The sequence below is a fragment of the Cuculus canorus genome, chromosome 18 (assembly GCF_017976375.1).
Source record: "Cuculus canorus isolate bCucCan1 chromosome 18, bCucCan1.pri, whole genome shotgun sequence".
Classification (NCBI taxonomy): Eukaryota; Metazoa; Chordata; class Aves; order Cuculiformes; family Cuculidae; genus Cuculus; species Cuculus canorus.
In genome coordinates, this window is record NC_071418.1 from 6,970,947 (window position 1) to 6,985,139 (window position 14,193).

At 49.9% G+C, this 14,193-nt stretch overlaps 1 protein-coding gene across 1 annotated transcript in view; it reads right to left on the bottom strand.

Moving 5' to 3' along the window:
* RNF213 (ring finger protein 213) overlaps positions 1-13,526 on the bottom strand; it is a 56,419-nt gene extending 42,893 nt beyond the window's left edge. The window contains exons 1-12 of the mRNA XM_054083480.1: positions 13,470-13,526; positions 11,572-11,696; positions 8,832-9,031; positions 7,657-8,325; positions 6,793-7,007; positions 5,946-6,104; positions 5,486-5,670; positions 4,977-5,257; positions 3,415-3,680; positions 2,293-2,481; positions 1,567-1,765; positions 842-897 (exon numbers count right to left, since the gene is read on the bottom strand). Coding sequence (XP_053939455.1) covers positions 842-897; positions 1,567-1,765; positions 2,293-2,481; positions 3,415-3,680; positions 4,977-5,257; positions 5,486-5,670; positions 5,946-6,104; positions 6,793-7,007; positions 7,657-8,325; positions 8,832-9,031; positions 11,572-11,674 — 2,522 coding nt within the window. The 5' untranslated portion in view covers positions 11,675-11,696; positions 13,470-13,526. The remainder of the gene's footprint in view (positions 1-841; positions 898-1,566; positions 1,766-2,292; positions 2,482-3,414; positions 3,681-4,976; positions 5,258-5,485; positions 5,671-5,945; positions 6,105-6,792; positions 7,008-7,656; positions 8,326-8,831; positions 9,032-11,571; positions 11,697-13,469) is intronic.
* Between the last annotated feature and the right edge of the window lie 667 nt (positions 13,527-14,193).

Sequence of the window (14,193 nt, forward strand, 5' to 3'; positions counted from 1 at the left end):
CCAGCCCTCCTCCCTCAGATGGGTTTGAAAAATTTTGCTATCTGTCAGAGGGACAGAAATACAGGATTCTTTTATTCATACATGAACATATTCATATTCTGAACATGAGCCAGCAGTGTGCCCAGGTGGCCAAGAAGGCCAACGGCATCTTGGCTTGGATCAGAAATGGGGTCACCAGCAGGTCCAGGGAGGTGATTCTCCCTCTGTACTCGGCACTGGTGAGACCGCACCTCGAATACTGTGTTCAGTTCTGGACCCCTCACCACAAGAAGGATGTTGAGGCTCTGGAGCGTATCCAGAGAAGAGCAACGAAGCTGGTGAGGGGCTGGAGAACGTCTGACGAGGAGCGGCTGAGAGAGCTGGGATTGTTTAGCCTGGAGAAGAGGAGGCTGAGGGGAGACCTTATTGCTCTCTACAACTACCTGAAAGGAGGTTGTGGAGAGGAGGGAGCTGGGCTCTTCTCCCAAGTGACCGAGGAAAGGACAAGAGGGAATGGCCTGAAGCTCCGCCAGGGGAGGTTCAGGTTGGATATCAGAAAAAAATTCTTCACAGACAGAGTCATGGGGCACTGGAACAGCTGCCCAGGGAGGGGGTCGAGTCACCTTCCCTGGAGGTGTTTAAGGAACGGGTGGATGAAGTGCTTAGGGACATGGTTTAGGGAGTGTTAGGAATGGTTGGACTCGATGATCCAATGGGTCCTTTCCAACCTTGTGATTCTGTGATTCTGTGATTCTGTGATACGGGCTTCAGTGCACACATGCAAGCTCCAGCATAACTCTACCCCATAGGCAATGGTGTAAAGAAAGACGCTGATGCTCTTACTAAAGTGTGTTTCAGTTACCTGGCCTGCTTCTTATCCAAGGTACAGAGCAGTGCCTTTAGAAGACTCACTACTACCTAAGAATGAAAAGAGAGAAATATTAAACTCTGGAATGAATTTTACAGACTGGTTTCTCATCAGTTGAGAGGATGCTGTGAAAAGGGGAATTCAGTCTTGTTCTATGCATTCTCCAATGCTTTTATAATACACTATAAACTTGCAAAAATTATTTACTGGGCGTCCGAGCCAACATCTAGGTGGCTGCTACAGGTACAAACAAAGCCTGCACTTCTTACAATTGAGGGGTTTAACATTTCTTGGCAATAGTTGCAATGCCCAGTTCCTGCTGTCCTCGCACAAATACAAGCAATTTCACAACAGGCAGGAAAATCTCTCAAAGCCCAGACCCCAAGGACTGTGCAAGAAATAGTTTCAGGCAACCATCTGAGGGTCTCAGGATTAAAATGTTTACCATCAGTGACTAAGAACAAATCCAGGCAAGCAGATGCTTCTCTCATCAATATCACAACTTTTTTTTTTCCTACAGATAGACCTTCGCATCCCCTTTTAGGGGTCTCCTACTTCAGAGCAACTCTTTTTTGCCTTTAGTTACATTTTAGGCTCTTTGTGCTCTGCCCTGCTACCCACCACACTCCCTTCAGTGATCAGCAGTCCTGCTCAAAGGCACGCTTGAGCCCAACTTCAACCTTTACCCCTTAACTGGGTAGAGCTGTCAGAAGACAAACCTTAGTATTGTGCCCCAGAACATCGGCATTTGCTAATCTGTAAGAAACACCTTGAAGAATAGCTAACAAATCACTGGAGAAGTCTTCTATGAATTTAGCCAGGCTCTCCGGGGGCAGCACACAGATCCAGGATTTCACCAGAGTCTTATCAAATTCCATCAAGTATTTCTTTTCTTTCATTAATTTCAGCAGGGCTTCTCTGCAGGGAAGACAAAAAAGAGCTTTTACGTTTTCAAGGTACAAAAGGCTAAAAGCTTGTTCAGTCCACAGAGGACTCTCATTCTCATTCCTGTGCTTTCTTCAGCTGAAGATCAGCAGAAGACCCCAAGACTCGGTAACTCCAAAATCAGTGTAAGCAGAAGCACTCAAGGAAAATAAACTCTAAGACTTGCTTAGATTTTGCACAATGCATATCATGAGCTGCTTTAACTCATGCCAGGCGGCAGCAGCCACACAAGCTGCTCCATGCTTTGCACATGGATTGTTTGTGTGCAAAAGATAAGGGTTGTAAGGGTTGTTTGTGTGCAAAAGATAACACACAGCTTTGCTGTACACTGTAGACTCTGAGCAGCCAACATGGTCTTTCTTCACAGACCCCAAGTATTCACCAGCAGCAACACTTATTTTTTCAAAGACAAAAAAGTCAGAAAGAGAAGAGAGTAAGGTGACCACCACCAACTATACTGTCAAGGCATTGGATGTGACTACTAACTCTGGAGAACTCACCCATCTTGCTTCTCCCTTGTTTCAGCAAACGGAAGCCCTTCCAGCCCCGCCCAGATGCCTTCTTCCATCAGCAAGTGGTCCTGCTGCACAGGAGCGTCAAACAAATGCAAAAGAGGAAGAATCCACACCCACTGGTCCACTCGCTCATCGATGCAACTCTGGCACAGGTTTGTCAGGTGAGACTTCAAACTAGAAAAAAATACCAAACCAAACACAACGGAAAAATGGGTCTTTATAGGACTCAAGAATGGCCTTGTGGGAGGGGAAGAAAAAAAAGCTGCATCTGAGTCTCACTATGTACCTTCGAATAACTTTGTTGGTTATTTTAGCTCAACCTCATCTTCGTTGAAGAGTCTATATGGTAAATGTTTAAGATTCAAAGGTATAATCTTGAATCTCTCTACTAGAGATAATTCTCAGCCTCCCTGGTTGGGCTGAAGTACTGCAAAGGTCTCCAAAAGGAGATTTAACAGCTGCAGCTGTGCAAGTGAAGAACTAGAAACTAGAGGGCCAGATAAGCAATTAGATAACAGTCTAATAAGCAGGCACTCTATGGAAAAAAATCAACAAAAAAACCCCATGATGATGCATGCCAGAGGAGACAGGAAGACTCCAAATACGGCATTTAAATTGGAAGGGGTAAACATGTGATGATCCTGATTATTGGAGGTTTTAAGTATGAACAGCAAACAGGGGGAAGCCTGAAACTGCTCGACAGAAAAGGGTAACAAGTAAGATTTTACTTATCAAGAAAAAACAATAGTTTTAACTCAATCTACTCCTCTGGCAACTGTGAGACCCTGCAATAAGGGAAATTCGGTTTGGACAGAAAGTAAAACATTGCTCACATGAAGAAAGGCATGTGACTGAAAGAGGGCCCCAGAGATGTTGTGCAATCTTCATCCCTCAAGTTTTTCAGAACACAACTGCAGTGTTGCTTGGACCTTAGTTCTGCTTTGAGCAGGAGGTTGGAACAGAGAACTCTAAAGGTCCCTTCGAATCTGTTTTCCTTTCTGATTCTCTGACACTGAGAGCTGAATCCCTTATTGCTCTGTCACAGGGTGCTACACTTGCAGCAAAACCAGCCCAGTTATCTTCCAAGTGCTCCAGTAACATACATACCGAGGACCTGCAAAAGCCTTTTTCATATCATGAATTTCATCCAGTATTTCTTGCTGTGGCACCTCATCCAGGCACAAGAGGCTACACATGTCAGACAGATAGCTTTTAGTTGCTGACAGCTCAAGGCTTTCAGCTGCCGTGAGAACGGAGAGCCCCAGAGCTAGTTTACTTTTTATTACTATTTTCTCCTGTGATGCTTTTTCATCTTCCGGTGCAAGGAAAGGAAGAGCTATTTTCCTCACATATTTCAGCAGCATATCATTCACCTAGGATAAAGAAGGGAAGAAACACACCAACCACAGCATTAGTTCTCCAACAAGTCTCTTTCTTTTGAAGCCATCTCTTCCGCCAGTGAGCAGAGACGCTCAATAGCCCTATACACTCTGACACAGTGGTGGTACTGGGACCTAAACACAATGGTGCTCACCACCACCAGAACATCAGGTATCCCAGTGCCTGTGACAGTTTGGTGCCCCTCAGTGCTACCAGCTGCCACCACTGAGCTACCGCTGCACCTTCCCAGACCCAGCAGAGCCAGGGAACATCAAAGAACCAGGAGAGATCATAGAATCATAGAATCACCAGGTTGGAAAGGACCCACTGGATCATCGAGTCCAACCATTCCTAACACTCCCTTAAACCATGTCCCTAAGCACTTCATCAACCCGTTCCTTAAACATCTCCAGGGAAGGTGACTCGACTTCGAGATGTCACGAAGGGAAGCAGCGAGCTGAGCGGTCGTACACCCAACACTACCTTAGGTCACCACTGCACGCCACAGACAGACTCTGGCTTCCCAGTAGACTCAGGCTTGGTGGGGAGTCAACAATAGGAGAAAGCTTTCTGTCCTCACCTACAGCCCCCCAAAAGCTACTCTGAAACCATATCCAGGGGGTCCATGGTACTGCGGTGCTTGGTGGTACAAGAAAATCACCCCTTCTGAAAACCAGCAATGATGTGAAACTCCCATGGGCGCTGCTGAGCTGGGTGGATGGGCCATCCTGTGGCCTCCCCGTCATAACCAGGAAGAGGGAGGCTGTGGAGAGTTAGAAACCAGCAGCCCTGACACCGGTCCAAAGCCCCCAAAAAAGATGACATGATATTTCTACCATATTTCATAATTATGCCAGAAATGTAGGACTCCAGAAGCCCCGTCTGCGTCACTGCTTAGAACTGGAGCACTAGGAGCTCGTTTCAAAGAAAATGGAAGACTTGGAGTCCAAGATGAGTGCAGATAAGTTGGCAACAGAGTGACTGACAGCAAAACTTCGGAAATTAATATCCAGACACAAAGCCCACTCAAGTAAGAATTCGACACATCACAGCTCTGCTGCTGACCAGCATGGAATATTCAGAATGGCACCTAATTGCAGAAGTGGGAGTGAGGTTCCCAAGGCAGACGGTGGCAGTCACCCCAAAAAGTTCCCCTCTGTGACTGACACATCCTGACCCTTTTGACTGGAAAAGCAAAATGAACCCAACAAGGTCAACAGCAAAATCAAAGTCTGTTTTCTACAATCGAATGTCTGTTTTCTACTACCTGTCAAAAGAAAAGAGATTACCTGCTCTTTGCCAAAGTTTAACTCTGTCCACCGCCTTGGCTTGCCATCGTACACCCACGGGTCTGTTGTAACGGTGTAGAACTGTTTCAGCTGGTGTAAGAAGCTTCTCAGGTTGTCAGGACTCCAGGTTTCAAGAATGCTGAAGATATTTTCTAACATAATGTTTGCAGCTATTATCTTCCCTTTCACCACTTCTTTGGTTTTACTCCAAGAAATCATATTCAAAACGCTTTTCATTGCGGAAGGTTTTGCGCACACAATATCATCATACTGATGCCATTCTAGAAAAAGCAACACAGAGGAGAACACAGAAGAACAATCATTAGAGAAAAACACACACATTTACGCCTGCCTTCACCCTTTCAGCTGTCCGCAGAAATACCTCCATGGACCCACTAAGCTTCCAACTCCCGTGCTTCCTAATAATAATGCTAATATGCTGTTAAGAGATCATCCCATCAAAAAAACATGGATCATCTCAATATGCAGATCCAGCCAGGAAAGCTCACCTCTGTTGTTAAGCAAATGGCTTTTTATCAATAAGCAGCGATTCACGTAACCACTTGATAATGAATTCTTGTAAATAAATTCATACTGCCCTTCAACCCAATATTTGTAAGCAATGTTTTTATTCAGATTCTGTTTTGCAAGAGTCACAGTTCCTTCAATGAGGTATCCATGTTGTCCTAGATGCCTAGGAAACACAAAACACAGCAAAGAAAGGCAAAGGACATGTCAGCTTTCTATATACTTTCTTTTCCTTGCATCACTCCATTTCTAATAGGAATGGCAATTATTCTCCCACGATGAAAGTTTTAGAACAGTTATCTCCACTATGAAAACCCTTTGTAGCAATATCTACCTACAGACATAGAGCTACAAGTCTTACGTATTAAAGTACTATATTGCATCTTGTTCTCCACAGCCAAAACACTCCCGTGCCTCTGCATGACTCAGGAAGGTACTTACTTGGTGCAATTCATCTCACAAACGTTGTCTTTCCAGTTTTCATAGGGATAAACGCCTTCAGCTCTGATGAACACTTTGTGGGTCTCAGGGTCTATGTTGAAATCATTGGATAATATCGCATGGAAATATACTGTAACACCATCGCTTTGGCTCACAGAACTACAAGAAAGAATTAGAAGGAAAATAGAAAGAATCCTAATTTTAACCTTTTTCTTCAAATTGTATAAATGATTATAAAAAACAAACAAGATTTGAGCCTCTAGGTTACTGGATGCAAGAGCCCGAAGTTCTGTCAGCAGTTCACTCAAACTGATGTTACAGAGCAGACCTAGTGTAAAGCCCGGTACAAAAAAAGGAAAAATGGGTTCCTAAAAGCAGCATGAAATGCTCTGGTTGCATGCAGCTGAGTCACGGCATGGGAAAGCCAGCAGAAACACCTCACCCAGCAGAGTTACCTGCTTTACCCCTCTTTCAGTTCATACACATTAAGCAAAACAAGTTCTACTAATCAAAACACCATTAATCTAGAGGGTTGCATGTGTGAAACACACGTTGCTTATAAGAGTAAGAAATTAAAGGGAATCATTTATTTATTCCTCAGATACTCAAAAAGGTTCAAGAAGCAAGTATACCACATCATCCAGTACACGACCTGTACTGGCACTCCCAGTTAAACACTGGCTCTCTTTTGCATAAGCAGTAGTTTACCTCAGTTTTAAGGCAATCCTATGTCCACATATCCAAGATACATGCACGCCTAGTCTTAGGATTTCATTGCCCTCCCCAAGTCTGGAGTCCTCTAGTCTTCCTCACACCAAATCCCGGAGAACAGCAGGGGTGTTCTTACCTGTCTTTAATCTCACCCCCAGGTTTCTGGTTCCTTTGTTGGATTTTGTCCGTCCTGTCTGCTACAGCTGAAGCACCACCCCTCCTAGTAACCTCAGGTCCTTTGGTTGGACTTGTCTTCTCAGTTACTTCAGGTCGCTTGGTTGGACTTGTTTTCTCAGTTACTTTGTGGACTTTCTCATTTGGGGTCTTCTTTTTCTCCTCCATGTCTTCATTCTGCGATAGGAAGACAGACAACACCCAATTAAAAAGGAGACCCTCAAAGTACTGCACCTGCAGAAATACCCAACATTTCTTCAAATGGGTGGGGATACCCAGAAACCACAGCATGCCAGCTAGTGTCATGCTTCTGGAAATACTAATCCCTCCTTGAAGGAAGCTATTGGTTAAGGAAAATAATGCATGGACTGCAAGAGGAACCCAGTCTACAAACATTAGCAAGAACTGAGGTCAATAAGCCACAGGTCCCCAGAGGACAGGCTGTAAAGGAAACAAAAGATAACCAACAGGAACTTAGAGCTTTACAGGCCTGTCCACGGGTGAAGCACAGACACCTACAAAGCCAACACATGAAGATCTCCTTGTCAGAGGAGACCCGACAGAGCTCACTGGAGAGCACACCTGGAAGGTCTGGCTGGAGAAGATAATTCATAGCTCCTGAGGGTAACTGAGCAACCGCTGAGTGACAGCACTGCGCTAGAACTAACACACAGGAGAAATGCTTCCTAGTGTGCCCTGTGTTCCCCCCACAGCCCCAACCCCGTGGCCTTCAGCTTTACTGACAGTACAAAGGAATCACAGTTACAAAGGGAAGCTTTGCCCAACTCAGCTATACAGTTGCCAGAGTGCCCACTCACACACTCACCTTGGAAGGTGAACAACTCACTTTCTGCCTGATGTCTTGTGTCTCCTTCCCAGCCTGCAAGCCTTTGACCACAGGCGGAGTCTTTCTGTCTTGACGTTCAGCAAGAGGAGTTGCAGGCTTACTTTTAGGTGCTGGCGTACCAGGAGACAACGTAGAGGAAACACTTGCTCTCTGTTCTGTTGAGGCCACTTTCTTACTGCTACCCAAGGACTGAGACTCCAGTCTGGTTTCTGGAAGCTGGTCGTGACCACCCCCTTCCACGTTACTCCTGATCTCTTCTCCACACTCCGTGGTACTTCCACCCCCTACCTTCTCCTTTGCAGCTACAGAGCTTGGAGATGGGGCAGCCACATTATCTGTGCTGCTCTGCTTTAGGAGGGTTATCACATCTACGTTGCTGTGACTGCCTTCTGCAATCAATTCCAGATTTCCAGCTTCCTTTCCCAAGCGACCCAGTGATCTCTTGCTTTCATTTGCATCTCTGTTGTCACCAGCAACTACACCAGCACCCGGTTTGGCTATTTCGTTGCCCAAGGTTTGAGTTTCTTGCAGAATAACACATGTATTGGGCAATTCTGTGGTTTGAGATGGTGCTGTGTTTAGAGAAGGCAGAGAGTCCTGCTCCTTGGAGCTGGCAGAACCTTTCTTTGATTTATTCCTCTTCCTTTTCTATGTAAAAAAAAAAAAAAAGGAACACAATGTCTGTTTGTTCACTATCAATGAGAAACTCTTTGTCACCTCCCGGTGTCACTGCGTTAACGGGGAATGAGCAGGAAGAGAAGGAATAGGATTAGGCAGCACCTTCTACAAAAGGGAAGGAACTCTTGAGAATTCTGTAGGTTTCATATTGAAGACTTCCTCGGCAGGAACACGGAGCAGCACTGAACGTGATGCTCACAAACGAGATCAGACCAATCACTAAGCCGAATTCAGTACTGTTTCCCTCAGCGCAGCAAAGGTGAGGTGGAGCTGTGCCGCTCAGCACCTCAGCTGTCTGCACACACAACACTTCACATAAGCAAACACAGCTCCAGTTTTCCTGGGAACACAGGCAGCAGCACCCAGAGGCTGGCCAAAGGGATTCCTGGGGATACAGCCCAGCCTTATTGCTTTACAAGAGAGAGAGCGACAAGTTTCCAGCTACTCCGCTTCCCAGCACCAACAAAGAGCCTTACCTTCCTCAGTGGCATCTCAGAAGAATCACTGGCCATGCTCTGAGGTGCCATCTCCAAGTCATCTGTTACATCCTCCAGCAGCGATGCTTCCTCCTCCTCCTCCTCCTCTGTTTCAGGTCCATCACCACCTTCTCCTTTCAAGTCTCCTCCAGGCTCTGCTCCTCTGTCAGAGGCTGGAGCAAGCTTCACCTCTCTTCTTTCTGCAGAGGAGGCAAGGTTCATAGTTAAGCTAGAGACTGAGGAAAGCAAACAGTTCTCAGCTGGTGTTGAGCAAGCAGGGTCTGCTGCTGACTAAATGTATCCATCGAATTCACAGGAGTCCCTTTGCCATTCCCTGCACAAGAGCTGCTGCTAGCACCAACACCATCCTCCCCAGCACAATGTCCTTCCTTCTCGGAGGCCCCTGCAGTCAGCAACAGAATTATTAGGATAAGAAACCACTGTATTGAGGTCCTGATCTACCCCTGTCCTACCTCCAGCTAACGTGCTGCCCGCTAAAGTAGCAGGTGCTGGGAACCCCAACCGCCTGTCACGATGCTCAAGGCGCGCAGGATGTGCAGTGACAGTACCACGGGGACTCTTCTGCTTTCACAGCTTTCTAGATTACTTCTACCACTCAGCTGAGTGCTAGGAAACTCTTCTTTTTTCTCATCGACAGTTTTATCCAGTCCTTAAAACCCATGAAAAGGCAGCTGAGAACCTAGACAGGCATTAGAGCAGCTCGCTGCCTTCTGCAGCCCCGTTCCACAGGCTCGTCAGCACTGCCTACACCCCAATTTTGAATGCAAAAGCTTTTAACCTCTTTAAATAGAGATCAATCAGCACCAAGAGACATTGATTTCCTCTGGGTAGTCTTGGGAGCAGGAGCACAGAAATCACAGTGAAGGTAGCTCAGAGTCCCTTTGAGTATCACAGCACAAAGGCTGCACCGTGCTTATTAGCAGTGGGTTGTTTTGCACCTGAAGCAAACATCTTCTCCAATACTGTTTCACATCTAATTTACTATCATGCCATTAAGTCTTTCCTGAGCTTTCCCTGCTCCTCAGCGACTACTCTGGCAACAGGCTTCAACTTGCACACATTTACTCGGTAGAACTCCCCGGTACACCAGACAGCGTATTTACCTGGTAAAGCACTAAAACTCCTTTCGCCACCTTTAACCATTGCCAGAAGCGGGGACAAAGCTTTTGGACCATGAGAACAGATGCTTTGGATGTTTTTCCTACAGCATTTACAACCCAGAGACCCTGGATTCGTTATCTTGCCATCCTGGAGCGCTCATGGATTTGCTAAGAACTGATCTCATCAGCACTACAGCAGGCTGATTCTGGTTTAGTGTATTCTTTTAGGACCCTACTTCATATCAACGCATCAAAAATGATTCTGGTAGTCTGGGTCATTCGCTCTTTAAACAAATAAATGATTAGAAAGTGTTTCCCCGCAGTGTAACTACATTAATTGTGTACTTGATTCTGTTACTGTTCACAGAGGCAGATTGCCCCATCCCTGGAGGTGTTCAAGGCCAGGGTGGATGGGATTTTGGGCAGCCTGATCTAGTGGGAGATATCCCTCCCCAAAGCAGGGGGGTGGGAACTAGATGATCTTTCAGGTCCCTTCCAATCCAAACTATTCTAAGATTCTACGATTCTAATTAGTGCATTGTCGAACAGAAGTTCAGGCAATGAATTCCAGACCTAAGAGTAAGCTCTTGGGTTTGGGCCAGTCTAAAAGAGGAATAGTGGCTCATGTGAAGGAAGACCTGGGGAACCCATCCTAGTGGATCCACTGGTTCTAATGAAGCCAGAGAAAGAGGAGAAGAAAATAGAATTTCAGTTGACACAGAGGCAACGTATTCGGTTTTGAACTAAGCTTTGATGTCCCTAATGAAATGACAAAAAAGGGGCAACTGGCCAAAGTGAAAAGGTGTATTTTTGTGAACTTCTAAGATATAAACTGGGAATACAATGGGGCATCCACAGATTCTTGTATATGCCCAACTCCCTGAAGGCACTTTTGGGGAGAGCTTTATTAGAACAATTGGGTGCAATAATCAGATTTGAAAAGGGAGAGATTACACTGGAGGTAAATGACCAGCAGTATATGCAAATAATGGGTTTATCCTTAGTCAGTGTTCCCACAGAGGGAAAAATCAGAGAAGAAATCACGAACCAGGTATACCCCGAGGTATGGGCCACCGATGCGTCCAGGACTTACGGGCTGTAAATAAAATAACAAAAAACCTTTACGCGGTGGTGGCAAGTCCATATACCCTATTAACTGTATTAGTACCTGAACTAACCTGGCTTACTGTTTTAGACCTGAAGGATGCCTACTTTTGCCTTCCCTCTCCATGAAGCCAGCCAGAAAATATTTGCATTTTAATGGGATTATCCTGAAGATAGGGATTCAGGAGCAAGAGGGATCAGTTTTTGTAACGCAGCACTGCACAAAAGGGCACCAGCTCATCAGCAAAGCGAAACTGGATGTCTGATCACGGAGAAAGGACGCGTGTAGGAGATGTCAGCAACTGGCTCACTTCCCTTTCCATCCCCCACCAGCCACTGCAAATTGGAGGAAAACTCAGTCTGTGGCGAGCAATACGAGGGAAGTTGGAGATGAGAACAGGGTGTGACGACCTGGTAGGGCAAGCAGAGCAACCCAAGCTCCACGGGCACCTGCAGCCCCTGGACATGGCAACCCATAGCGTGTCCCCAGCCCACCCCACGCTGCACCCTCCTACCTGGATCCTCATCCCCAGTGCCGGGAGCCAGCGGGGCCCCAGATCTGCTGCAAACACCTGGAGAATCCTCCCCAGAAACCAAGTGACGCTCACAGCGTTCCATGCTCCCCAAAATCTGCGATAACCTTTGCCGGAGCCGCAGCAGGAGAGAGAAAAAGGATGGGGCAAGAAGAGAAATACACACATTAACGGGAAGCCATGGACCTCGACACCTTCTGCACGGTTTTACTTTTAGGAAGCAAACTGAGACAACTCGGGAGCGAGGTCTTCGGGCCGGGTGGGAAAACCCAAAGGCTTTGGAAGTTGAAGGAACACAACCAGCTGCTCCCTCCTCGCAGGGGCTTTCCCTAAGAAAAAGCGGGGCATGGCGAGGGCAGCCCAGCGGGCTCGGGGCTCTCAAGCGGCCCCACCGGCAGCCCCGGGGTCCGCTGGGCGTTATCCCCGCCCGGAGCGCCGAACGCAGCGACACCCCAGGACCTGCACCGCCCGCGGCGGAGCGGCGCTCACCCTGGGGGCGGGGTCTATATGCAAATGAAGGGCAACGCGCGCTCGGGTAGGCGCGGACTCCCGCCACTTCCGCGTGGATATGCAAATGAGCCGGGGGATGGACCAATGGCGTGGCGAGGGGCACGGGGGATGCAAATAAGGCGACGGACGGCAGCCGGCGGGGGGGGGGTGGGGAGCAGCGTAACCGGACGCTCCCAGCTTGCGGGGAGGGGGGTGGAAACCAGGAGGGGGGTGGAGGGAGGAGGGGTCACCGGGGGACAGGATGGACGGGGACTGGGAGGCACTGCGAGAAAAGGGGTTCGACACGGGGACGGGTGTCCCGTTTGCACGGGGAAAGGAAAGGAGGAGGATGAGCAGGGCGCGACCGGGTGCCCCGGAGGGAGTCGGGGACACCGGGAGCCAGGATAGATGGGGACTGGGAGGCATCGGGGTGGGGCGAGGGAAGGGGTCCCATACGGGGAAGGAGTGTCCCGGGTGCACGGGGAGAGAGGGGGGCTCAGAATGGACGGGGACTGGGGGAGGCACCGGGGGCATCCGGTACGGGGAGGGCTGTCCTGGGTGCACGGAGAGAGGAGAGAAGAGGAGGCGGATGCCCAGGACGGGACCGGATGCACCGGAGGGGTTGGGGTCATCGGGGGACACCGGGAGCCAGGATGGACGGGGAGTGGGAGGCACCGGGAGCGGGGGGGTGGGGTTCGATACGGGGAGGGGTATCGCCGGTGCACGGAGAGAGAAGAGGAGAGGAGGGGGATGCCCAGAGCACGGCCGGACGTACCGGAGAGATGGAGATGCACCGGAGTGCACCGCGGGGCAGAATGGACAGGGACTGGGAGGCACTGGGACGGAAGGGGGTGGTGGGTCCGCTACGGGGAAAGGTGTCCCGGGTGAACGGGGAGAGGAGAGGAGGAGAGTGCCCAGGACGCGACCGGATGCTCCGGAGGGATTGAGCCGCACCGGAGGGGACGGGAGCATCGGGGGACACCGGAACCCAGGACGGACAGGGACTGACACTGGGAGGCACTGGGAGGGAAAAGGTCCCATACAGGGGAGGGTGTCCCCGGTGCACAGGGAGAGGAGAGGAGGGGAGGGGAGTGCCCAGGGCGCGACCGGATGCTCCGGAGGGAGTCGGAGGCACCGGAGGACAGCGGGAGCCAGGATGGACGGGGACTGGGAGGCACCGGCGAGGAATTCCGATACGAGGAGGGGTGTCCCGGGGGCACGGGGAGGGCAGTGCCCAGAACGCGACCGGATGCACCGGAGGGCTCGGGGGGGCGCACAGTGGGACTGCAGCGGCACCCCACACCACCCCCGGCAGAGGAGCCCCCCGAACCGCGCCCCGAACCCTGAGCCCCCCCCCCGCCCGCAGCCCCCATCCCGTTAGCGCATCTCACCAGGCCGGGGACCGGCACCCGCCGAGCCGCCCCGCAGCCTGCCGCCCCGCAGCCTGCCGCCCGGCAAGCTTTCGCTTTTCCTTCGAGGCACACAAGTTTCAATTCTGGAACGTCTCCGCCCCAGGCCGGCCCCGACCGCCCTGCACCGGGCGGCTCCCGCCGGGACCCCGCCCTACCGAGGCCGGGTAGGGGTCCCGTGTGTCCTCCCGCTGGGGCACGGGGCTCTGCAGGCGGCAGCGCCGGGCATCCTCCCCTGCATCCCTTCCTGGCATCCTCCTGTTCATCCTCCCCTGCATCCCCTCCTGGCATCCTCCTGTTCATCCTCCCCTGCATCCCCTCTAGCATCCTCCAAGGCACCTTCCCAGGCATCCTCCTGTGCACTCTCCCAGGCATTTTCCTGTGCATCCTCTCCAGCATCCTTCCATGCACCCTCCCGGGCATCCTCCTGTGCATCCTCTCCAGCACTCTCCCAGGCATCCTCCCGGGCATCATCCCGGGCACCAGAACAGCACAGCAAAAGGCACTGCAGCGGGAGGGAGTGGGCACTCTGCTCTTCCCGGGACACCCAAACCCCTGCGGTGAATCTGAGCTTCACCTGATAGCTCTGCACCAAGGGCTTCCCAACAGCCCAGCCCGTCTTGGAGAGCTTGGGAAAGGCTTTTCATGGGTCTGATCCAGTTTGATACCTGCCACCTGCTCCAGCTGCCCAGTACTGGCGGGGATG